This window comes from Triturus cristatus, chromosome 2_1, assembly GCF_964204655.1.
Source record: "Triturus cristatus chromosome 2_1, aTriCri1.1, whole genome shotgun sequence".
In the NCBI taxonomy this organism is placed as follows: domain Eukaryota; kingdom Metazoa; phylum Chordata; class Amphibia; order Caudata; family Salamandridae; genus Triturus; species Triturus cristatus.
The window spans coordinates 800,302,469-800,327,881 of record NC_140581.1 but is presented as its reverse complement, the minus strand read 5'-3'; the positions used below and the strand labels follow the sequence as shown (position 1 = coordinate 800,327,881).

The 25,413-nt window shown below is 48.3% G+C and overlaps 1 protein-coding gene across 1 annotated transcript in view; it reads right to left on the bottom strand.

Moving 5' to 3' along the window:
- Window positions 1-25,413, bottom strand: part of LOC146865902 (solute carrier family 71 member 2-like) — a 271,637-nt gene that overhangs the window by 149,540 nt on the left and 96,684 nt on the right. Inside the window, exon 3 of the mRNA XM_085632831.1 lies at window positions 10,894-10,956. Within this exon, the coding sequence (XP_085488957.1) occupies window positions 10,894-10,956 (63 nt within the window). The remainder of the gene's footprint in view (window positions 1-10,893; window positions 10,957-25,413) is intronic.

Genomic DNA, 25,413 nt, shown 5'->3' with positions numbered 1-25,413 from the left:
GCCTAGTGAGATGTAGATGTGGTGTATAGGTTAAAACAGGTAAGGGAATCCTCTATAATTATTTTTATTCTGGAGAGGTCACAACCTCATTAAAAAAGTAAAAAAGATATAGGAGGGCGACTATTTTGTTTTAATCTGACAAAAATTACGCTCTACCCCTTAGTTGTCAAGATAACCTAACAGACTTCCGGAGGGAGGTCAAAAGCTGTCAACTGTCACCGCTCAATCTCCACGAAAGGAGGCAGAGAGTGGACAGGTTTGTGTGGTGAAACCTCCCCTGCTGCTGTGACAGAAGATTCTACTGAAGAGGCAGCCTGACTGGAGGATCAGTGCTCATGTCTAGAAGCTCGAGATACCAAACTTTCCGTGCCCAGTCCGGAGTCACAAGAATAACTTGTGCCTGGTCGCTCCTGATCCTCTTGAGCACTCTGGGTAAGAGTGGTATGGGCGGAAAGGCTATACACCTGAGCTCCACTCGCAATGAAAAGCATTGCCGAGCGAATGCCTGCTTGGAAACTCCATTGCGCAAAACAGCTGACATTGCGCATTCTTTTTGGAGACAAATAGATCTAACCAAGGCTCTCCGCACCGCTGAAAGAGAGCTTGTGCCACCTCCGGATGGAGATGCCATTTGTGATCTGCAAGGCACCATCGGCTGAGCTTGTCCGCCATGGTGTTCTGAGAACTGGCCAGGTGTTGTACCACCAGGGAATTGCTCTGATGTTCCAGCCAAGTCCAGAGACGCAGGGCCTCTTGACAAAGGGTCCAGGACCCCACTCCACCCAGTTTGTTTCAGTACCACATGGCGGTAGTGTTGTCCGTGAACACCTGTACGAGCCTTCCCTTTACTGATGGCAAAAAGATTTTCAGTGCCAGCCGGATCACCCAAAGCTCCAACAGGTTGATATGGAGACTGGCTTCCGCCGGAGACAAGTGTCCTCTGATCTCCCCTCCCCCAGATGGCCAGCCCATGCCAGAAGGGACACATCCGTCACTACTGTGAGCTCTGAGTGGGGAATGAAGAGGGTTCTGCCCTTGAACCAATCGCGGTTCGTTAGTCACCACTGCAGATCATTCGCATGGCCCCCTGAAATCTGAACCAGGTCGGTGAGATTTCCCCGATGCTGCATCCATTGGAACTTCTGGTCCCACTACAGAGCCCGCATGTGCCACCGTGCATGGGTCACTAGCAGGAGGCTATGAGGCCCAACAGCCTCAGAGTCAGTCAGTCTCACCGGGATCCAAGATAGAGGCTGAAACATCGGTATCATCGGTATCATAGCCTGAACTGCTTAGACTATCAGGAGGATAGGCCTGAAACTGCACTGTGTCCAGAACTGACCCAATGAAAAGGAGCGTCTGAGAGGGAGTCAGGTGTGACTTTGGCACGTTGATAGTGAACCCCAGAGAATAGAGGAGGTTCGCCGTAGCCTAGAGTCAACTGCCTGGGCCGATGCCGCCTTCAACAACCAGTTGTCAAGACAGGGGAAGACTGGAATCCCTGATGTCCGCAGATGGGCTACGACCACCCCCATCACCTTTGTGAACACCCGAGGGGCGCTGGTGAGGCCAAAGGGGAGCACCTCAAGTTGAAAGTGTTTGTGACACACCATGAACCGCAGGTAGCAACTATGGGCCGGTAGGATGGGAAATATAAATAGGCATCCTGCAAGTCCGGCGCTACCATCCAGTCTCCTGGGTTCAAGGCAGAAAGGCCTGAGCAAGAGTGAGCATCTTGAATTTCTACTTCTTGAGGAAGTAATTGAGGGCTCTGAGGTCTAGGATAGGACAAAGGCCTCTGTCCTTCTTTGGGACCAGGAAGTAGCGGGAATAGCAACCACTGCCTACTTCGGGCCTGGGAAACCTCTCTATAGCTCCCTTGGCCAAGAGAGTTGAGACTTCTTCGTGGAGCAAGGCAAGGTGATCCTCCGTCAGCAGAATGTACACGGCAGGCATAGATGGAGGGGTACTCTAGAAGGGGAGGGAGTAGCCCCTTAAGACTATTTGCAACACCCACCTGTCCAATGTAATGTTTGCCAGTGGTGGAGATGCCACCGACAGGCCGAGAGTGATCATGAGGGATAGCCCTAGGAAGGTTTTGCGGTGGCGGAGGGGATGGTGGCCTGGCCCGACTTCTGGTTTCCCGATCCACAAGTCTGGGGTTAACCGCGTCCACAGCCCCGCAGAGGTTGCTGAACTTGCGGGCCCTCTGGCCTGGATAGGGTTGGCGCGGCTGATAGCCCCTTCCATAGCCACGAATGGAGCAAAAATTGGATGAAGCCCTGGGGACGGTAGTGAGGCCCAAAGACTTGGCCTTAGCCTGCGAGTCTTTAAAGCGCTCAAGGGCAGCATCTGCCTTGGCTCTGAAGAGACGGAAGCCATCAAAGGGCTTGTCCATGAAGTTAGACTGGACATTCCCCGAAAAACTAGACTCTCTCAGCCAGGTGTGGTGATGAACTAACACCGTCCTGAAAATCGCTCAAACCAGCGAGTCCGTCGTCTCCAAGTCACATCTGATGGCGAACTTAGCTGCGTCCCTCCCGTCTGATATAGCTTTGGAGAGTAGAGCCTGGTCCTCCTCCGAGACTCTGGGCATCACCTGCGATACCTTATACCATATGGAATGGAAATAATGGCCCAAGAGACATGCAGTGTTCCCCTACCTCAATGCTCGGCTGGCAGAAAAAAAAAATTCTTACTGAAGTTTCCCAGCCTCTTGGATTCCCTGTCTAGTGGTGCGGAAGGGAATGCGCCACGAGAAGTGGAAGCTTGAACCACCAAGCTTTGGGGGGTGGGGTGGGTGGTGAGGAAAAGTGGGTCGCACGGTGCAGAACGATGGCGGCGGGCAATCGTCCTATTCACAGGAGCCCCTGTGCTGGGTTTGGACCATCTCCTCAGAAGGACGTCTGTCAAGGTCTCATTGAAATGCAGTAGGAGTTCCGAACTCAAGACCTCAGACTGCAGGACCTCTGTCAAGACGTTCCTCTTGACCGCCACTGTAGGAAGCTGCAGGTTAAGGTCCACAGCAGCCCTATGCACCACCATGGCAAAATATGCTCCCTCCACTGGAGTCACCCAATTCCTCATACCAGTCCAGATCTTTTTGTTGCAGGATTTCTAAGGGATCCTGCTCCCCCTTCCAATCCTCTTCCTCCATCCCTAACCCTTTAGAATAGGGCAGAGAGGATGGCATGGAGCCGTATGGCTTCGTCGGCACCAGTCTCAGCTTCAGCGGACACCTGACCTGCTCCGATGTCATAGGGAATGAGGATCAGGGAGGCACCGCCGATGGGCGCCGGCAATGCAGAGGACCTCGGTGCCGGACGCAATGCCGGGTGGGAAAGGTCGCTGTGGAAGTGCGGCATGGGAACAACAGGGGCCCCTCCATCTCCAGAGCCAGCGGAGCCCGAAGCCGGGCCTGCATGGTCAGGCCGCTCAAATATGGCGCACATGGCATCATAAATTCTTTCATTTGGGCCGGGGTCACTCCCGGCCCAAGAAAGGAAGGGAAACGCGGAGCCGACTCAGGCTCCTGTTCCGCGGAACGGAGGCTCGAAAGCAGAGGTTCCTCTGCCGCGTCGCAGGACGGGCGGGGTGATGTCGAAGCACACTTCAACTTCTTGTGCTGTTTGTGGTGCCTCTAACTTGACTTCGATGAAGAGGATTCCGATTCACCGGAGCAGTGCTTGAAACTTCCTCTCGACCGAGACCTGGGCCGGGATTGAGACCGACAAGGCGACCTTCGCAGTGCAGGACGCTCAGCTGCAAGAAGCTTTAGGGACTGCTCCCTCAAAGCCTTCGGCACCATGGCCCAGCAATTCGAACGCGACTTGGAGTTGTGGTTGCGCTCCAGGCACCAAAGACAGAGCAAATGGGGGTTTATGACAGACATGGCAAGAGGACAGGTGCCACACAGCTTGAACCCCTAAGTCTTCTTGCTTGACATGATATACCTACACACCAATGAAGTCGACAAAAAGTCTGGGAAAAACTGCAGGGGGTAGCTCACTTCAATGGATTGGCACTGATGGCGCGGAAAGAAAAGAACAGACATTAGCCCGCCGAAGTGGCGGTTATATAGAAAACGCAGACGTCACCATGACGACTAACACGGGTCGACGATGTCATGCAGAGTCGACCGATGTCATGCGGAATCGACTGACAACATCTACTGGCGTGCAGGGGTACTGATGAGAAAAGTCTTCCGGATCCAGCCTGACGCCTAGAAGTTCAAAGGTAAGGAATCTGCAGACAGATGTCTCTATCAGATATCTATCTTACTATTTACAGGCTAACTGACCAAACCTTTGGGCACACTCAATGGGGACTAGGTGCAGACTCTGGCATCAAGCAATACTCTGTGCCCAAACTGCCTCAGGCAGACAAACCTCACAGTGCAGAGATTCTGGTCATGTGCTCCAGCCCTGTGCCAAACCAGATGCAGGCAGCTAAATCCCTGGTGCACACAAGTTTCATTCATTTAATCATTCATTTTATTTTTTAGGTTCTTAAATAAAGCCTTAAAAAGGTTTTGTACCTTTTATCACAATCTTTAACATCTGAAATGTTTATTTTCCAACAGATGATTTTAACTTTTTTGTGCAACTTTTTTGTTTTGTTTTCAATTTCCTGTAATGGAATTGTAAACTTGTAAAATTGTCTTACTTGAGCAGGGGTCACTCTGGCTCCCAGAAAAGGTGGGAGGCTCAGTCCGACCCTTCCAGCACGCTTTCGAGCCCCGGAGGGTCAGAAGAGGCTCCATCAGGTTCTGTGCCGGCCGCTCCAGCCTCGGCTCTAACGAGCCCACGTGGATCTGATAATGGATCTGGACCGGCGTTGGTCGTTCCACAGGGACTTCCCCTGAAGCTGATGGCCCCCACTGGCAGCACCAGCCCCATTTACATCCACAAATCCAACACAAACCCGGAACGGCGTTGTTTAACACCGATTTTGGCACTGACAGGACTCATGCATACTAGGTTGGTGGCCGAGCCTTATTCTGAAGGGCAAGGAAGAATGTGAGGGGTCACTTGACCCTTTAGAATACAAGTTAGAAGGCCATAAAATTGACTGGTGCAAGGAACTCAGGGATGCCAGAGGTCTGGATACATCCCAAAATACTGGTATGATTTCTTCCCATACCGTGGCTACAGAGGAGGTAGCATCTTATTCAATGGTAGGGAAGAGGGCAGCCCAGGCCCTGGATCTCGAGTTGCCCTCAGTGACAGTCTGGACTAACATCTCGACAGAAGTGCTACAACTGGGAGCTTCCTCTACTGAACCCTTGTTCCCTTTTAATGAAGCACTGACAGATGTCCTACTGGGGACCTGGTCCAAGTCCAGCACAAGGGCTCCTTTGAACAGGTCAATTGCCCACCATCTCTGCCCGCACCTGGGGACCCGTAATTACTCACCCAACACTTCACCCCTGTGAGCTTGGTGGTCCAAGCCTCTACATCCCATGGTGCATTCCCTGCCGAATCCCCAGACAGGAAATACCAGAGGCTGGAAAGTTTTGGTAAGAAGATGTTTTTCCACCCACCTTGAACACCGCATGCTTATTTGGCTGCTACTCTCACACTCTGTGGAACATTGCTGACACAGGTACCGGAGGAGGCCCGGGCCGCTCTCTCCCAAGCAGTCACAGACGGGAGAGATGAAGTGATGTTCACCATTAGGTGTGGTTTGGATATGACCGACTCGTTGGGCAGAAGGATTTCGACGACGGGGGCTTTTGGATGTCACAGCTGGCTAAAAACATCTGGCTTTGCAAGGGATGTCCACGCTTCCCTCATGGATATGCCCTTTGATGACAACTGTCTCTTTGGAGATAAAGCAGACTCGGCGCTGGAGCGCTTTAAGGACTCTCGGGCTATGACCAAGTCCTTGTGCCTCTCAGTTGCTCCGCTTCAAACCCAGTCTTCTTATCACTCCTTTTGTGGCTACAGAAGGGGCTTTCCTTCGCACCAGCTTTATTCCAGCCACCACCCCACACAAGCTTCCCAAACTGTGCAAGGCTGAGGACGCGGTTCATTCCAACCCCGTGAGTCAGGTAGCCAAAGGTCTGTCACAACGACCAACCCCCCTGTAGGCGCAGCCTCTAGGCCCTTCTAAATGTGAAAATTAACTGCCATCAGCGCACCGAGGTGGTGCCTTTGTAGGTGACCCAGAACTCACGCCTGGCGCCGATCTACGCACCCTACCAGCACGCAGGGATGCTGCTCGTTCAAAAATCTACCGGATCCAGTCTAATGCCTGGGAAAGTCAAAGGTTAAAAATCTGTGGCTAGAGCTTGCCTCTACCAGATAATGCATTACTTAAGGTAAATAACTTGTCATTTAACAAGAAGCTAAGATGGAACCCACCTATAAGTAACATCTTTAACCACATAATAACGTTCAAGAGAATCTCTTACAGAACAGTGGCATCTTAAGTTTATGAAGGACTATGGCTTGTTTAAAAATTACAGAGCGGCTACATGTAAATGGTGTAGCGGGAACAAAGCTGCAAATTCTACATATAACAAGCACTGCCAAAGCCAATACATTTGATGAACTTTAAAAATAGAGGAAGTGCTTCTTCATTGATAGGCAATGTATGTGTGATTTTTCAAATCTGTGAATAGGTAAATACCAGAGTAAATCCTAAGATAAGCACTCATTTTTCCATCCACGCACTCCCTTATCAATTTCTCACTCACCTATCTATACAACCACAACATTTCCAATTAATGAAGGTGCACTTTCAGATTTAAAAACAAAACCTGGACATTTTTCTGTGCAAAGCGAAATGTACTGGGAAGCTGTTGATGTTTGACACATTGAGGCAACAACTACAAGTCCTCTAAGGAGGTGTTTAGAGGAGAAGTGTGTGGGGGGAGTGGGGTGCTACCATCAGAATATTTGGGGCGATGCAGTGATGGTGTCTAGGATAATGGGAGGCAAAATACCATAATACTACTCCTCTAAATAGCAATGTTCATCAGAACACTCTCCATAACCTGTGTAAAGAGGGGCGTGTTCACTCCTCTCTCCAAACAAGTTTGACAGCACAGAAAACCCCATTGCAGGGTGTGAGCACTATGTGCCAAAAACTAGGATTGCAGCTACATTAATACCTCATGTAGGTGCTCCTGTCACCTCTTTTTCTTTCTGTTTCCTGGATGTTTAGTGAATAAGCAGTGCCAAGGGATATAGGTTTCTGATCTGGAGTAGGGGGGGTTGGGAAAAGTAAGCCTTTCCAAGTAATTAGATGGTCCAACCAGGATGCCAACCTGTGACATGAAATGCAGTTTCAATCCTTTAAGGACATTCAAGAGTCTTGTTGAAATGTTGCTTTTCAAACTAAATGAAACATGTCATAGTCTGTTTCATATAGGTCTAAACTGTTAGTTGTAAAATTAAGAAATTCAGGTGTGCTACCTATATTTTGAACCACTCTCTCTCAACACTAGTGATTTACTTTAAAAATAAAACTAATGATTGCTGAACAGTTTTTAACCTGTGTTTGATGACCTACAAATGCATATGAAACAACTAATTGGGCCAGGCACTTACTTATTGTCATGAATTAGTGTACCAGTGGGGCACTCGCTGTTTAGAAGGATGTGCCAGCATCAGAAAAGTTAGACGTCTGCCTAATAACAGGGACTAAACCAGGGGGGAGGAGTGGGAGGTATTTTCCTATGTACATCACAGAAAGTGTGACAGTGGCATGGATATACCTTCAATGAGAGGAAAGAAAGAAAACAACCACACCCCTAAGAAAGACTGACAAAGTACTGCTAATATGGTGTCAAGCTCCAAGAGCATATCAAATCATGCTGACAGGGGGAGATATATATATATATATATATATATATATATATATATTTCCATCCTGACAGCATACTAACCCTGGGCGTAGTTCGCAAACTGCGTAGTGCACTGTGCAAGATGCTGTACGCACAGATTGCACATTGCGGCCAAGCATCCGGCACTGTGCGATCAGTGCAAACTGCATCTTGCACAGTGCAAGCGGTCGTTTTCTGCCGCTCGAGTAGATTTCTACTCGAGCAGCAGCTTTCTCAACGCGGACTGGTAGTTTCTCATCGCGAGCGGTCGCGAGCTTACGCGACCACTCGCAATGAGAAACCTGACCTCCCCACGTTGAGAAGCTCGCTGGGAGGTTTATTTTCCACGCTCGCTATCGGCAACTTGATGTTGCTGTTCGCGAATGAGGAAAAAGTCTCGCCGGGATGTCATTTTGCTTGCTCACGGTCGCCAACTAGACGTTGAGGACCGCGAGCAAGCAAAAAATGACCACTGCACTATGCTACGCGTGTTTGCACTGTGCTACGTGCAATTCGCATAGTGCGAAGTAGCGCAAACTTCGCGAGCGTAGCGTAGTGCTTTGCCCAGGCTTACAGCATACACAAACAGGCCCAGACTCCATGAGTAATTGGCATAGAAGGTATTTATTACAACATGGACCCAGACGCGTTTCGGCATTTCCCCATAGTGTTATGTAAAATACTAATGACCTGGTCATCTTAGTGTGTCCGTTATGTGTGGATAGTAACTGATGGACATAGACGTTCTCACCCTTCCTGATTCAAGATTGCACACGATCGATATGGTGCTCAGGAAGCGGAACTACCGTTATGGTTGCCATGGGTTCGTATATTCGCATTCATAAAAAGGTAATGTCTCCATAGTCAATATAGGCTCCCCTCCTAATTAAGCTCTCCTGTTTTGGTATCAGTTAGTACTGCGCTTCCTAAAATAGAGAGCGTAAACAAAACGCCATGAGATGCAAAGGCGTAGGAAGTGTAACGGTAAACATGTACAGTTGTACAAGTTGCTGGGTTGGGCCCCAGTAGGCGTACCAACGGGTGTGAAAGGTGTCCTTGCCCCATTAGAGTCCCACAAAATTCAGAGAGTCAAAAGTGTTTAGGGAAAAGTGCAAAATTACAACTAAAATAAAAATAAGAGAGAACCTAACGCTGTGAGGAATGGATCAGTTGCGTGGCATTACAGGCATTGGTTTATAAATGTACATTTAGCGCTTCATCAGAATTCATCCCTTGTGGAGTTTTGGAGTTGAGGAGAATAATATATCTTGACTCCAATCTCCTTAAGGCCAATTGTCTGTTACCTCCCCTCAGGATTTTTGGAACAGTGTTGATGACAAAATAGGAGCCGTCTTGGGCTTTCCCTGTACGGCATGAGTTGATATGCCTAGCAACCGGGTAGGATTGGTCACTGTTAGAGATGGCCATCAGATGCTGCAGAATGCGGACATGCTCAGGGTGGATGGTGCTCCCTACATAGTGTCTGTTGAAAGTGCACTGCAGGACATACACAGCAAAGTCTGTTTTGCAGTCGTAACTACCTCGTATTTCATAGGGTGTTTGTCTGAAAGGCACAAGTACTGTTTTTGTATTGGCTTCATGTCTACACGCTTTGCATCTACTGCATTTAGTAAATCCCTTTGGTGATTGTAACCAGTTAGGTGTTCTGACAATAGTTGGCGCATTACGCACTAATTCCGGGCGCCTGGATTTAGCTCTTCTGAAGCTGATTGAGGGAACTTTTGCGCAGGTGGGGCCCAAAACCGGGTCATTACGTACGGCACCCCAGTGTCTGTATAGTATGATACGCAGTGAAGCATGATAGGCATTAAAACCTGTGATTAATCTAGGAGTGTCTGTTTTAGTTGTCATAGTTTGAGTCTTGCTTTTGTTGTTAAATAGCAGATCTTCTCTCGTCAGTTTTTCACTCCTAGCCCTTGCCTTTACTTGGGTTTCTGTTTTATAATCCCTTCTTTGTAGTCTGTGAAAGAGGTAATCGGTAGATTTTTTTAAGCTCTCCTCCGTGCTACAGTTGCGCTTCATTCTTAAGCACTCTGCATAGGGGATACCCTCCTTTACACTATTGTGATGGAAACTGTTGGCATGCAGGATAGCATTTCCTGCAGTAGGCTTTCTGCATGTTCTGGATTGTAAGCTGTTGTTTTGTACGTATATCTCTAACTCCAGAAACTGTATGCAGTCTGTACCGGTGTGACTAGTGAATGATAAATTCAGGTTGTTATTATTAAGCTCACGTGCAAAAGATTCTGCGCTTTCCTGTGTACCATGCCATAAGACAAATATGTCATCAATATACACACACACACACACTGTGTCTGCCACTGCTACTCCTCCACTGTGCATAAGACTATAAGCCAGCTGAAGAAAAGTGGAACAACAGATCATAGCAGAGAGCAGGCTTACTCCACAGATGGGGATCTCGACTTTGTACGGGTGCAGTTTCCACATTTCCCAAGAAGGTGCTGGCTGATCTGTGACTCAGTATGTGACAGATGCAGCTTATCATCAGCCTCAATGCACCAAAGCCACCACAAACAGTAGTGTGCAGGCAGTCTTCCCAAAAGCGGAGTCATAACTAATGAAGCGAAAGGCCTTCCATTACAAACACTAAACGGCTGTTCTGTAGGCAGAACGCAACTGAGAATGAAACGCTGAATTGGGGTTGACCTATTGCTCAAACAATGATGTCAATTGAGCTTGTAGAGCAGTCACACTATCCTATAAGACGTGAACGCTAGCTCAAACCATTTTAGTATGATTCTTTTTTTTTTCTCAAGAAAACATAACGCTGGTGAGACAGCTAAAACGGTCTCTGGACTTGAACTGAAAAGGCACAGGATCTTCATACATTTAACACTACAAAATGCAGTGAATAGGAGGACAGCATTTCCATTATATCATACACCACTCAAACTACAGCACCTTAAGGGTTTCCTCAAGAAACTAAATTCTTCAAAGGCAACATCATAATTATCATCCTGGGGATCCAGACAGTGATCGTTCATGGAGAAAAGGCTAACGACAACTACAGATCAGCTTACCTTAACACCTTGAATGAGGCCATTCATTAAAAAGGTATGTTGAGGAAAGGTTTCATGTAAAACCTAAAAAAGAAAAAGAAAAATAGGTTAGACTCATGAAAACAGAAATCCTAATGAGTCAGCCTCCATGAACTTGAACACAGCACCTAGCTATGCCTTTATGTCCCCTCTAGTGTCTGATAGAAGAGGATATCAGAAGGAGAATAGTAACTAAAAGGCATGATTCGTATTATGGATTATCAAGCCACTCCAGCATCACTATACCAGCCACGTGCACATACTGTACAATTGAACAAAGAAATGTTGTTGTTGGGACGGTAAAAAGGAACAATCCTCCATATTTTAGGTAAGCCTGGACGAAGCACTACGCTACGCTCGCGTAGTTTGAGAAGTTCGCGCTACTTCGCACTACGCGAACTGCACGTAGCACAGTGCGAACACGCGTAGCGTAGTGTTGCGTAGTGCTGCGGTCAGTTTTTGCTTGCTCGCGGTCCTCAACGTCAAGTTGGCGACCGCGAGCAAGCAAAATGACATCCCGGCGAGACTTTTTCCTTGTTCGCGATCAGCAACTTCAAGTTGGCGATCGCAAGCATGGAAAATAAACCTACCGGCGAGATTCCCAACGCGAGGAGGTCAGGTTTCTCATTGCGAGTGGTCGCGTATGCTCGCGACCGCTCGCGATGAGAAACTACCAGTTCGCGTTGAGAAAGCTGAAGCTCGAGTAAAAATCTACTCGAGCAGCAGAAAACTACAGCTCGCACTGTGCAAGATGCCATTTTCAATGATTGCACAGTGCCGGTTGCTTGTCCGCACTGTGCAATCATTGAAAACGACATCTGGCACAGTGCAAACAAGGTACTACGCAGTTTGCGAAGTGCTACGCGTAGCTCGCGTAGTGCGAACTTCACTTTGCGTAGCTTCGCGAAGTGCTACTTCGCGAACTACGCCGAGGCCTAATTTTAGGTCAACACATTATGAAGTCGAACATAATTAACAAATAAACAGGGCTGCTTGATGCGAGAACAGCCCAGAACACAAAGCAGTGGTTAACCAATGGCGTGCACTCACAGGCTTCTCAGAGAAGTAGGGTGGGGCTGCTAAACTCAGAGCTCAACAAACAGAAAAAAAGATGCTCATTCCAGTGATTACGCTCATCTTTGTAAGAAAGAAAGTACTTTAATCACACAGTTACACTAAATACTACACACTTCAATGAACACACACAAGTCAGCAACTCTGGGATCTAGCTCATGAAGGTGCAAAACCCTACCTCCACCCCTTGTTCCTTCCCAGGCATTCTTCTCGGGTTCTGTCTGTCAGGATAAATCAGGAGGAATGTGAATCAAGCTCAGGAGCACTTTTGGTGGCCTATCGTTAACATTTTTGTTCCCGCTTTATTTTATCCCGTTCTCAAAATAGGCATACTCTCACACGTCCTTTACACTGCGCCACACAGCCACAGTTACTCTTCTGAGCATTCGAACGAGCAACGGAGGATCGGAAAATCCTTGTAAAAGTTCGCCAAAGCCAGTTGTGGGCGACATTCAGCAGTGTGTCTGCCCAGTCTCCCCTTTCGAGGTCACAGCAGAGGGTTCTATGCTGTGTCAGTCTTAATGCTGAGGTCCCACATAGCAGGTGCAGACAACAGGTTTGGTCATCGAGAGCTCTGAAATGTCGCATTCCTGAAGGGTTGCAGTTCTGACTGGACTGAAGGTAGGTGCTGTCAATGGGGTCCTCAACAGTCGTCAGTTGCAGCCCCAGTCCAAGCATAATGTATTCAGCAGATGTAGCTCTGACCGGCATTCTGTGTCACACAATTCCAGCCCGACTGGGACTTGGCAATGACGCAATTATGATGGTGCTATTCATGACAGGTAACAGGAGTGAGTGTCTGGGGGGGCCAACAGGCCCCCAGAGTCCCTCCAGATCGCTTGTGCAGTATCTTTCCTCTTGATCGCCACCCAGCCAACGAGGGTGCCCTAGATCTTGCTTTTTCTTTTCACATTCTCATTTTACATGGCCAGGCAGACTTCTTCATTACTCTCAGCAGGAAGGCAGTTTTCTAGGAACTTCAGGGCAGGTACACAGCTCTTCCAGCTAGAAATCCAAACTTCAGATGATGTTCCCTCACCTTCAGGAGACTGGTAGCCATGTAAACCTTTGCCATGGTTGCACAGCAATCCTTCAGGTACTCTATGGAGTGCTCCCCTCTTTTGACATAAAGGGCTTGGAACTGGAAAAAGGTGGGGTGTTTATGGTACCACTTTTATACACAACATCTAGACAGGGGATGTGACTCCATGAATCCACTGTCTGAAACTATAGAACCGGCTTGGGGTAGTTCTTCTTTCAAGAGTCATTTGTTCTCCAGAAGTCTTTGTGAGTGTGATGCTTCTCACAGGAGGTAGTGATGTGGCTGTCTCCATCCTGGAGCGTGGGTCTCTTGCTTACTTTGCCACTGGATTCAAACTAGCCTGGCTGATGAGGGGTGAAACCCCCAAACCGGTCACAGGATGCTTGTTTCCGGTCCAGGAAGGACCTGGCCTGGCAGATCGATCGGGCTGGACTGTTCCCATGAGGAACAGGATCAAGACTGATTTGCATATGGCTGGGTCCAAACTGGGCTGGCTTAGTGAACAGCAGAACGATGATGGTTTATACCCAGAACTGAGACTGGGGGTGAGAGTCTGAACATTTTTAGCACTCCGTCCATCATCGTATTGTGTTTGCTCCATCAAGAGCACCCATAACAGAGAAACAAAAGCAATGTTAAGTTTCAGCACCAGGTGTCAATAGTCCCAATAAAGGAGTAATCAGGGAAAGACAAAAGGGCAGGCACACCTTGAGACTACCTCGCCTTTCATAACAGAGGATGCAGGACCACATCTCATCCCTACCATCCAATAGAAGGCCATGCTCAGAAAAACTAACTAATCACCAGGTCATTGCTAACTAAAAGATTGTCCAAATTTCCGAAGGCAGCCCGGTAAATAATCCTTATTTCAGTGTCTGGCTCTTCTTCCTCCAGCTACAGGAATGCAAATACACTTCCAATGACTGGGAGCACAATTATCACTGTGCACTGGTACTAGGCCCGTCCAGGGGTATCCAAATCAGATCTTAGTGACCTCCATCACACTCGCTCACACACCATGCATTAGTTACACTTTCTACACATACAAACACGCTTAACATACAATGGGATGTCACAAGGGTTTTTCCATGCATGCAGAAGCAGAACTATACACAGGTGAACCAGTAGACCTCAATCAGAGAGACCCACATAAAAGGTTTTGTCACACTATTACTCCTCTATAGCACAGTATGCTGCCTCCACTGCTCTATGCACTATTGTCATGGCAGGGACAGTAGTGACCTATCAGTACTGATGGCACACATGAGTTGTCCTTGTATGGTACTGGACAGGTTCAGACCCTCTCTAATTAGAGACATGCATATGTCTCTGCACACACATATAGGTTTGTGCAACGACAAGGTGAAATAACAGGTCAGAATACCAGATATAAACACAAAGTTGGGCACTGAGTACAATGTAAAGGACATTCTTGTTCCAACATAGTTATACACAAGTTCAAGAACATCAATATATCAATGATCCAGTTGCAAGATCTCATGCATTAATTCAGATCTTGACATGCCAAACACCCATTTAGACCTACCACCTTTTCCTCTAAGAAAGGCAGAATTCTATAACACAATGCTGTATCTTATAAAAGAATATTCTAGTAGTGGAGGTCAGTCTAAACAGACAACTAAATTTACAAGTCTTCATGAAACTAAAACAGAGCCGCTAAGAAGAAATCACAAAATATATTAAAGAACTAAAGAAAGCAGGTAAACATAGATTTCCACTGCTGTGCAAATAACGTTTTTTACTCGAAAATGTATATTACTCAAAATCTTGCAAACAAAGTTTCCTTCCTTATGAAAACTTGCTCCAAATGGTTACTCAATTTAGTAGTAGTAGTAGTAGTAGTAGTATAAGTAGTAGTGATATATAATAATAGTTGTAGCAGAGCCGGAGTGTATGTCGACATAAAACACAATGCTTTTGATTCCTAAAGTCACTCTTCCTGTAGGTTTATTTGGTGGCCTTCATTAAATTCAGACTTTTTCAGCTTGAAAATCTTCAACCATGCTCCAGTGTATCAATGTGGTGTTAAGAACTCTTTGAAATAGTGTGTCCAAATTCCGCTGAAGACAGACCAAAAAGATGCTTGCCATTTTTTAACCCTCTCATGCCTGCTAAGCAGGCATTGCTTAAACATGATGTGAAAAAGTCTCAAAGGTACAAACTGAATAAGACAAAAGCCTTCAGAGCAATTAAGAATGATACAGACCCAGGCCCAAGAGGTCAAGGTATTTTCAAACAAGGCCTGTCATGATAGGTCATACCTATGTGGAAGCAGATTCTACCACTAATAATACTGCACTTGAATTAATACTAGAGAAATGCAATTTTTGTGTTTAATTTACCCTAACTTTAAGCATTCCTAAATAGGTCTAGAAAACATTAATAAAAATTCATGGTTTGTACTTTGAATCCTGTCTTATGTGAATTTTTCTTTGCGAAATCTCTTGGTTTACATAAAATTGTGTTAGGGCTCTCTTCCGTAAAGAATCCACATAGCACGGATCAATCAACGGGACCTTTTTGATGTGAAAAGAGGCAACAGTTTTTGGTAGCAGAGCATGGTTCCAATAGTTAGACTGTTTTGAAATTAGCTGGTTAATCAAACTTGATGATTACAGTGCGTTAGAAATGGGGGTCTCTAGTTAGCAGATGTTTGCACACTGTCCAAGTAGCAACTTTTATTCTAGTCAGGATAAGGAGATCACACAGCTAAGATAACCCCTGCTCACTCTCTTGGTAGTTTGGCATGAGCAGTCAGGCTTATATCAGAGGCAATGTGCAAAGCATTTGTACAAACACACACAGTAACCCAGTGAAAACGCTACAAAATGACACCACACCAGTTTAGCAAAATAACCAATATTTATCTGAATAAAACAAGACCAAAACGCCAAACATCCAACATACACAAGTATATATATCACTGGTAAAAGGTTCACAACAGGTCAGTTAATGGAAATCTATGTATGCGTCCCTTTTATCATAAAGTACCTGGATGCGTCAAAATCAAAGACTAAAATGGGCACAAGGGAGATGTGGCGCCGGAAAACCAAGCGATGTGTCAATTCCTCACTCTCACGGGAGGCGGAGTCGTTGCCTTACTCCCAGGGGAGGTGATGCGTCAATTCCCTGCTTCAGCACAGGGGAGGTGGAGCATCGATTCCTTACTGTCAAGGGAGGTGGAGCATCGATTCCTTACTGCAAGAGGAGGGGACATGTCGATCTCCGGACACGTGGCCTAGGTTACTTATTGCTGGGCTACGTCAATGAAGAACTTGGCGCACAGGTACGATGTATCGACAATCCAGACGCGCTGGGTCGGTGCGGCGGTGGCGGAACAGGAGTTATGTTGATTTCCCAGCTGCGAAGCAGGTGATGCATCGAATTTTGAGCCACGCAGCCTGTGCAGCGTCGAAGTCAGAGCGGGCACCACAGACTCGGCGACACAGTGCCCTGTTGAACTTTTAGCTGCAAGGCTGGCCCTGCGTCGATTGTTTGGCCGCGACGATGTGTTGGTTTTTCAACTGCACGGCAGTGCTGCATCAGGAAAAACAGGCGCAGAGAGTCGATGCGTGGATTTTCTTGGTTCTGTAGCAGCAAGATCACCTCCAAGGGCCTAGAACTGGAATTGGCACCACTTGGCAGGTCAGAACTTCCAGCAGAGGAGTTAAGGAACGGCAGATGAAGTATTTGATGGCCCTGAGACTTCTTAACAGGAGACAAGCACACACAAGCCCTTGGAGAACCTTGGGATCAGGATGTTGAAACCTACTCCAGTCTTTCTACTGCCCAAGACAGGAGTAGCAAGCAGCAGGTCAAAACAGCAAAGCACATATCAAAGTGATAGTCCCTCAAGGCAGCTTCTCCAGCTATTCTTCTTGGCAGAATGTCCTCTTAATCCAGAAGTTTTCTGATTGTAGGGTGTCAGAGGTCCAATACATTTACCTCTCTCTCACTTTGAAAAAAGCAATCTTCAAAGGAAAGTCTTTGTGGTGCACAGGGCGCTGCCCTTCAATGACCTGGCTCCAAACACACTAAGGTGGAGGGGGTGGGGGAAACAGCTGTGGGTAAAGACAGGCACAACCCTATTAAGGAGTCAGTGACATCTCTTCCCGCCACTGTAGCTCAGGAAGACCCATTAGCCTGGTGAGGGGCCATCAGAATATGATAGGCACAACTCAGCTACCTTTGTGTGACTGTCTAGAGTGAATGCACAAACAGCCTAACTGTCTCCCTCCCTCAGATGTGAATTCCACAAGCAGGCAGAAGCACAGAATGGTAAAGCCAGAAAATGCTCACTTTGTAAAAGTGGCATTTTCAAACACGCAATTTAAAAATCAACTTCACTAAAAGATATATTTTCAAATTGTGAATTCAGGGACCCCATACTCCAACACTTTGTACTACCTTCTAAATACACTGCACCCGGACATAAAGCTAACTTGGGCTTACCTTAGGGATGCCTTACATGTAGTAAATGGGGAGGCTTGGACCGGGCAAGTGTGGCACTTGCAAAGTTGACATGGCAGTTTAAAACTGCACACACGGGTAAAGCAGTGGTAGGTCTGAGACATGGGTACAGGATAACTCATATGGGTGGCACAATCAGTGCTGCAGACTCACTACTAGGATTTTGAAGTAAACGTCCTGGGCACACACAGTGCACTTTACTAGGGTCTTACCAGGAAATCAAATATGAAAATCATGGATAACCAATCACAATTTACACAGGGGGCACTTGCACTTTAACACTGATCAGCAGTAGTAAAGTGCCCAGAGTTCTAAACATAAAATGAAGCACACAGTCAAAACAGGAAGTCAGAAGCAAAAAAGACAGCGGAAAACACACCATAGATGCCAAGTCTAACAGTGCAATTCTGCAACTTGAATTTGCGCCTTCCTAAATATTATTGTTATGAAATCCTTAATATTTTACCAAGTCCCAGTTACAGAGTATTATGATGTGCTGATTCAAACGGGAAGTTGCTGGAACTGCATTTCTTGAGTATGAATAGGGCTTTGTGAAGTGAGTTGTTTTACACATGGCTTGTGGATTGTTATGCGGTGTGACTGAGTTAGAACTGTTTCGTCACAAGATGAATTTAGTCATGTTAATGGTTTTGTGTTTAATGCAGCGCTTGCACATCAATCTCATTGAAGTTGAAATTTGCATTGTATTGTAACTGGTTTATATGAACTGATGAAACTGTTTTGAAAGCTGTTTATTGAAATTTTGTGTTTTAGATGGTTATGGATTTTAGGTTACCAGATTCAAAGTAATCCAAGAATTCAAAATAAAAATATGTAGGTTGTCTGCTGAAGGCAAGCGTCTTCATGTCAAGAATTTAAACGTTAGTGTCCTACAGGTCGTCGATGGTCGAGATGAGTTTGACTTAATCAAAATTGAGATGTTAGTTTCTTTGTGCAAGGAAAATAGACGCACAAACTGAAAGGTAGATTTATTATAATTAATTGCTATTGGATATTTGATTGTGTTGTTTAACCTAAATGGAAAGAAAACGGGTGTAGCTTTGAGACTCTGCAGCTGCTGCATGTGTGGAAGATAAAGTTTCTCCGGAAGGCTCACCTTGTAGAGTATGCACTACAAGGTGTACAAGACGGTGCATATGTTCATGTGTCATAGACGAGGTCTGAACATCAGACATTTACAAAGAATTTTCCAAAGCTTAGAAATGAATATGACAAGTGGAATAAAGAGGCAGAAAGAATTGTGACGATTTAAAAGGTTCTTCTGAATATGTTGTTTGAGATTATCATTCCCAAAGACTTGTGATTAGAGTGCAAGACAGTTGCAAGTTGGCAAGATAAAGAATCTTTAAGGATTTCTGCTCATAATGAATGGTCCATCACCTTTTGTGATGGATAAATATAAATTGGTGATTAAACAATTGAAGACTATAGTGGCACAGAAAGCAACACATCAGTTATAGCGCCGGGACACTCTTGGGAGCAGCCGTGCGCTCTATAAATACCCAGTAACATTAACATTAACAGTTGAAGATTATGAGGGTGACTCAGGAGCCTAAAGAATCAGTCCAGAGGGAGGAGCCTAGCGCGCAACCAAGATGGCCGCATAGGCTTACGGCTCTCGAGGGCCTCCGCAACCTCCCACATCTATCCTGACTAAATCCTGCTAAATTTGACGGGCTTTTGCTGATGCATTTGCGCTGAGGTGCCACCCGTTTTCAGAATTCTGATCGGACGCCGGGAACCCGAATGGTTGCCCTCCGAAGTTTGCGGCCTGCTATTGCCTAGGTCCCGGTCTCGAGTTGGTGAGGTGCCCGGGTACGAAGTGAACAACATCGGCATGCTGGGCTTGACCTGCCCCGTGCCCCGCACTTTCACTTTCGTTTTCAAGTCTGTTTTTTGAGATCGGCTGAGGGACCCTGGTGTTTCAGAGGAGCGCGGACAGCGGAGTGTCTGGCCTGATCTTCGGACTATACACGGACTTCCTGTCTGCGATTGCAGTGTCTGCTTAAATTAGCCAACTGGTCCCTGTCCCTGGCGCTGGCGGGTGCCGGCCTTGGTGGCCTCCGGACGATGGCGGCGAGACTCGAAGGAGACAAGTCGAAACCCAAGTCAACCCGGAGGGGATCCTATGCTCAGGCCAACAACATGGACCGCTATGCGCAGCTAAAGGGATCCCCCGCTGGCCTGCATAAATCGCCTGAGCGGTCTAAAGAGCTTGTGGGCCCAGCGTCAGAATTTACCCTGCAGGACGTCATGGGCGCCATTGAGGAGATGAAGGCTGCTGTGGATCAGCGATTTGATACCCTGGCACATAAGTTGGACGCGGTCCTGATCGATGTGAATTTGGTCAGGGCAGACCTGTCCAAAACAAACGAGCGGGTCGACTCCTTGTCTCAAGCGGCGTCGAGCCTAACTGTGGACGTGGCCGCCCTGCAGACGGAGGTCCGTAGGTTGCGGCTCGCCAGTGACCAGACGGATCGTCGACTTGAGGATTCGGAAAGCAGGGCTAGACGGAACAATGTCCGTATCATCGGAGTGCCGGAAAGATCGGAGGAATCTGCTGCTGATCTTTTTGTGGAGGATCTGGTGATCAATCGTCTCGCGCCCAAGGGATTGAGCAAGTTCTTTGCGGTGGAGCGGGCCCACAGGATTCCGGGTGGTGCGCCCAAAGTGGGTGCTCCTCCGCGGCCTATAATCGCCCGACTTTTTAACTTTCGGGATAGAGATGCTATCCTTCAGGCGTCGAGGGTGGCTGGGCCGCTGAAGTTTGAGAACTCCAATGTCAGCTTTTATCCGGACTTCACGCAAGCGGTCCAGAAACAGCGGCTGGGATTTTTGGGTGTCAAACGGCGCCTGAGGGACATGGAGCTGAAATATGCAATGCTATTCCCGGCGAGGTTGCGGGTTGAGTTCCAGGGTCGTTCCCACTTTTTTGACCGACCGGAGGCGGCTGGTGACTGGTTGGATGCCCTACCGCGGGGACAGGATCGAGACGGTCGGACGGAGGAGAGCGGACGGGATGTGGTGGAGCAGGACTAGAACTTGGTTCCTGGCAATGGACTAGACTGGCATTTTTTGCACCTTGGCTCAATTGCACTCTAATCCGGCATTCCATGCCCTTCAAATGTCTGGGGGTTGTGGGGAGCTTATTGGGGTCTTTTCCTCCTTCTGGGGTTCTTTTGTGGTATATGTTAGGGCGACAGGCACACTGCAAGTTGGGGGGGCTGCTCGGGGTCAAGCAGGGGTGCAGGGAGGGGGGAGTTGTGGTTTTGGGACTGTGGGGGAGGGGGGTTGTTGGGGATGGTTGTTTTTTCGTTTTGCAGGGCAATGTGAAGGTTTTTGCTGATTTCTCCGGGTTGTGCTCTCCGGGATGTGGGTATCATGTGCGGGAGTGGGATGGGGGGTAGGGGATTGCGAATCCTTTCGTGGAATGTGAATGGTCTGGGGGACAGGATCAAGCGCGGGGTAGTGTTGCAGTTCTTGAAGCGGATCTCGCCCGACATCGTTTTCCTGCAGGAGACACATTTGGTTGGGAACTCCTTCCAGGCCCTAAATAGGAGGGGCTATCGCCTTGCCGCTCATTCTGGTTTCGCTTCTGGCTCTAGGGAAGTGGGCATCTTGGTTAGGACCTCCCTCCCATTGGCAGTGGACGAGGTGCTTCACGATGATAGGGGGCGATATGTGGCGCTGGTGGGGAGATGGGAGGGCAGAACCATTTCGCTTGTGGCTGTGTATGTGCCCCCGGGGTTGCAGACGGCTACATTTGCTGACTTGGGGCGTTTGGTCCTGGGGCTCCCTGGGGGGGTTTTGGTGTTGGGTGGAGACTTTAATGCCGTGGTCTCTGGATTGGAGGACCGTCACCTCCCCCAGGGATCTCCCTAGGGCTCAGGCCTGGTTGGGGGTGTTTTTGGACACTTTGGGACTTGTAGATTGCTGGAGATTGATGCACCCGGGACAAGCGCAATATACCTTTCACTCGGGGGCCCATGGGAGTCTCTCGAGACTGGACTATATGCTCATGCCGGCGACCCAAGCTGGAATGATTGGGGAGGTGTGTCATGTAGCCCGAAGTATTTCTGACCATTCCCCTATATGGTTGCAATTGAGGGTTGACCCTGGGACAGAGTGAAGAATGGCACCGATTAGCCCCTGGTATCTTCGTAACCCTAAGATCCGCGCGGAGCTGGTCAAGTCCACTGATCACTACTTCACTGATAATGTGGGGTCGGTGTCGTCGGCCGTCTCCCTATGGGAGGCTTATAAAGTGGTGGTCAGGGGGCAGGCCTTGTCCCTTATCTCTCATACTAAGAGGTGCGAGAGAGCTGAGGTGGTTCGCCTGGAGGCTGAAATAGCTGAAATGGAGGAGGACTTGGAGCGTGGAGTTACTGATGAGAAATTGCATGTTCTCAGCCTCAAGCAGTTAGATTATAGGGCGCTAGTCACGGAAGCTGCTAAAGGGAAGTATAGAGAGCAGCAAGGGCGACTGTATGATGTGGGGGATAAGGCCGGAAAGTTGATTGCCTGGTTGGATAAGAAGGAGAGAGCGAGCAGGGTGGTGCCCGTTGTGGAGAGAATGGATGGAGTGCGTGTGACTGACCCTGTGGAGATTGTTGACTGCTTCGCGGATCACTTCCGCGGGATATACGCTCCGGTTTCTGTGCGTTCGGAGGATTCTCATCTGTTGCTCAGAGACATCGCACTGCCAACCTTATCGGAGGCGGATGCAATATTGATCGAGGCAAAGTTGTCGTCAGATGAGATCGCTTTGGCCATTCGCTCGATCGCGTCTGGTAAGGCGGTGGGTCCTAATGGTCTTCCCATTGAATTATATATGCTGCGTCCTGATAATATAGCGCCGTATCTTCGAGACATGTTTTTGGCGGCACGTGCGGCGGGCTTCCTCCCCCCTGACCAACGCCTCGCCACCATAGTGGTGATACACAAAGAAGGGAAGCCGCGAGACCGCTGCGCCTCCTATAGGCCCATTTCGCTGTTGAACGCAGAACCCAAAATTCTGGCTAAGGTGTTGGCTAACCGACTGGTTCGGGTCGTGGGCGACTTGATTCATCAGGATCAGTCCGGTTTTATACCCCATCGGAATACCGCCCTAAATTTGAGGCGGTTGCACGGTGTGCTTGCTAGAGCCGAATTTATACGGGAGCCGGCCATCTTGGCATCTTTAGATGCTACTATGGCGTTCGACACCTTGGAGTGGCCATATATTTGGGCCGTTTTGGCGAAATTTGGGTTCGGCCCTGAGTTTATTGGTTGGGTAAAATTACTATACGCTGACCCACTGGCTCAGGTGGTGGTGAATGGTAGGGTGTCGGCTCCTTTCGCACTGGGGAGAGGTGCGCGACAGGGATGTCCGCTATCACCCCTTCTCTTTGCGCTTTCTTTGGAGCCTCTCGCCGCCTGGTTGCTTTGGGAGCCGTCGTTGCGAGGCATTAGATGGACGCCGGAGTTCGACGACCGTGTCTCCCTTTACGCGGACGACATCCTTCTGTATCTCACTTCCCCCCGACAGTCACTAATGGTATTGGTGGACGTATTGAATTCCTTTGGCCGCAACTCCGGCCTGGTCATCAACTGGGCCAAATCGTGCGTCTACGTCCTCTCGGGGGACGCCCCCCTCCTGCCGCAAGAATGCCCGGTTCAGATTGCTACCCTGGGGTTCAAATATTTGGGAATCTTTATCTCACTGGATCCCGCGGTCCGCTATGAGCGAAACCTTCTCCCTCCCCTCCAGCGACTGAAGGCCGACGTCGCAAGATGGCGACGACTTCCGCTTTCGCCGCTTGGACGGGCAGCATTGTTTAAAATGATGTCGCTGCCTCGCTTTTTGTACGCTTTGCAAAATACTCTTGATGTCGTGCCGGCCCGCTATTTCCGGGAGGTTGAGGGTCTTCAGCGCCAACTGTTTTGGGACGGGCGGCCGCGGATTGCTCTCGCCAAGTTGACGCTCCCTTGGTACGATGGGGGGGTCGCCCTCCCCGATATTAAATGATACTACTGGGCGTCTCAGTTGGCGGCGGTGAACCACGGGATATATGGTCCTGCCTTAAACCCGGCGTTCGAGATGGATAAATTCCTGCTCCCGGGTGGGGATTATAATAGGGCGCTGTACTCGGTGACCCCGGACACGCGGCTGACGAGACCCACGCGGGTGGCGGTGCGTGTGTGGAACGCGGCGAATGCTGCGATGGGATGGAGGGATCGCTTGACTCGGGCGACGCCGCTGTATGCCTCTGGGCGGTTGGGCTGTTTGTGGAGATCGAAAGGCTTTGAGAAATGGGACATGATTGGTATATGTAAGGTGGGTGATCTTTGGGTGAAGGGAGCTTTCAAAACGTTTGAAATGCTTAAAATGGAATATAAATTAAACGATAGAGAGTGCTTCCGGTATGCTCAAGTCCACCATGCGCTGTGTTCGGTTTTTCCGGACGCTGCTGCCATCCCCGAGTATTCCCCACTGGAGGATAGAGTGTTGGATGGCTACGTGCCCGACAGCACTATTTCTCTGATTTATAAGAAACTCACCAACGATCGTGCGGACTTGCTGCTCCGTCTGAGGGAGGCATGGACGGGCGATGGCTTAGAGCTGGATGATGAGGACTGGGTGTCGGCGGTGGCCTCCCCGAAGGAGGTGGCGATCCCGGCTCGCTTACGGTTTGTTCAGCTGAAGATCCTTCATAGAGTGTATGTCATGGGGCCCGGTTTGCTGCGTATGGGTTATTCGATGGATGGACTGTGTAAGCGTGGATGTGGCCTACCGGGCACCTTTCTTCATATCTTGTGGGAATGTTCGGAGGTTGTGCGATTTTGGAACGATGTCCACACTGTTATGGAGGAGGTCACGCGCGTGGCCCTGTTGCCAGAGGCTAGGAGGTGTTTGTTGAATGTTTGGGAACCGAATGATTGTACTGCGGCACAGACGCAGTGGGTGACCTTGGGGTGCATGGTGGCTAAGCGTAATATTGCGCAGTTATGGGGCTCCCCGAGGCCGCCCACGGTTGAGGTATGGAAGGAGAATATGGACTGGTGTATGTTTAGGGAAAAGACGGTGTATGTGGCGAGAGGTAAGCCAGGGAAATGGAGAAGGGTATGGGGTCCGTGGAATGTATATCGAGGCCGTATCTGCACCCCGCCTTTGCCATTAGAGGTCGATATTGCTTTGACCCCCTAGCCGCGCATCCTGCGGGAGGGTGTGAGGTGTGTTCCACGTTTTGTTTTCCCATTGCCCCCCCTTCACCGCTTCCGGACCAGAATCGCTTTGGACACTTTATGTTATTCCCCGCCCTGGGAAGAGCACGCTGCTATCTCGGACTCTCATTGCCTTGAGTGTGTTTTATATTTAATAAAAAATGAAACTGTTGTTTTACGCTGCTCCTGGCCTATGGCCATGGCCTGTTATAGGTGCTTACGGACTGCCGGGTGCTTTGCCTCTGGTTCATTTGAATGTATGGCGTTACACTGCGGGCCCTCGGGCTCTATAGCGGCCGGCCCTGGTGGTTGTAGGCCCTTGTATGTCTTTTATTGTGTGCTAACGGTTTCTAATAAAAATATATCCAAAAAAAAAAAAAAAAAGAATCAGTCCATGCACATTATGAACGATTACTGCAAATATCTAGACAGTACAGCAGAGTCGATGCCACAAAAGAAGGTGTCAGTGAATTCTTTGAACTTTCATTTTGAATTTGTGTCCAGGAATCAGTTCCAATAATCAGCAGAGTGTAAGATATCTTGAAATGCAAGATCTCTAAATAAGAATTTGAAGTATGGGAAGTATTGTGGTGATTTGTTTTGTGAAAAGGAGAGAACGATTACAGAAGAAAAAGCTTATGGTGGCTAAAATGAAGTATTTTTAGAAAGGT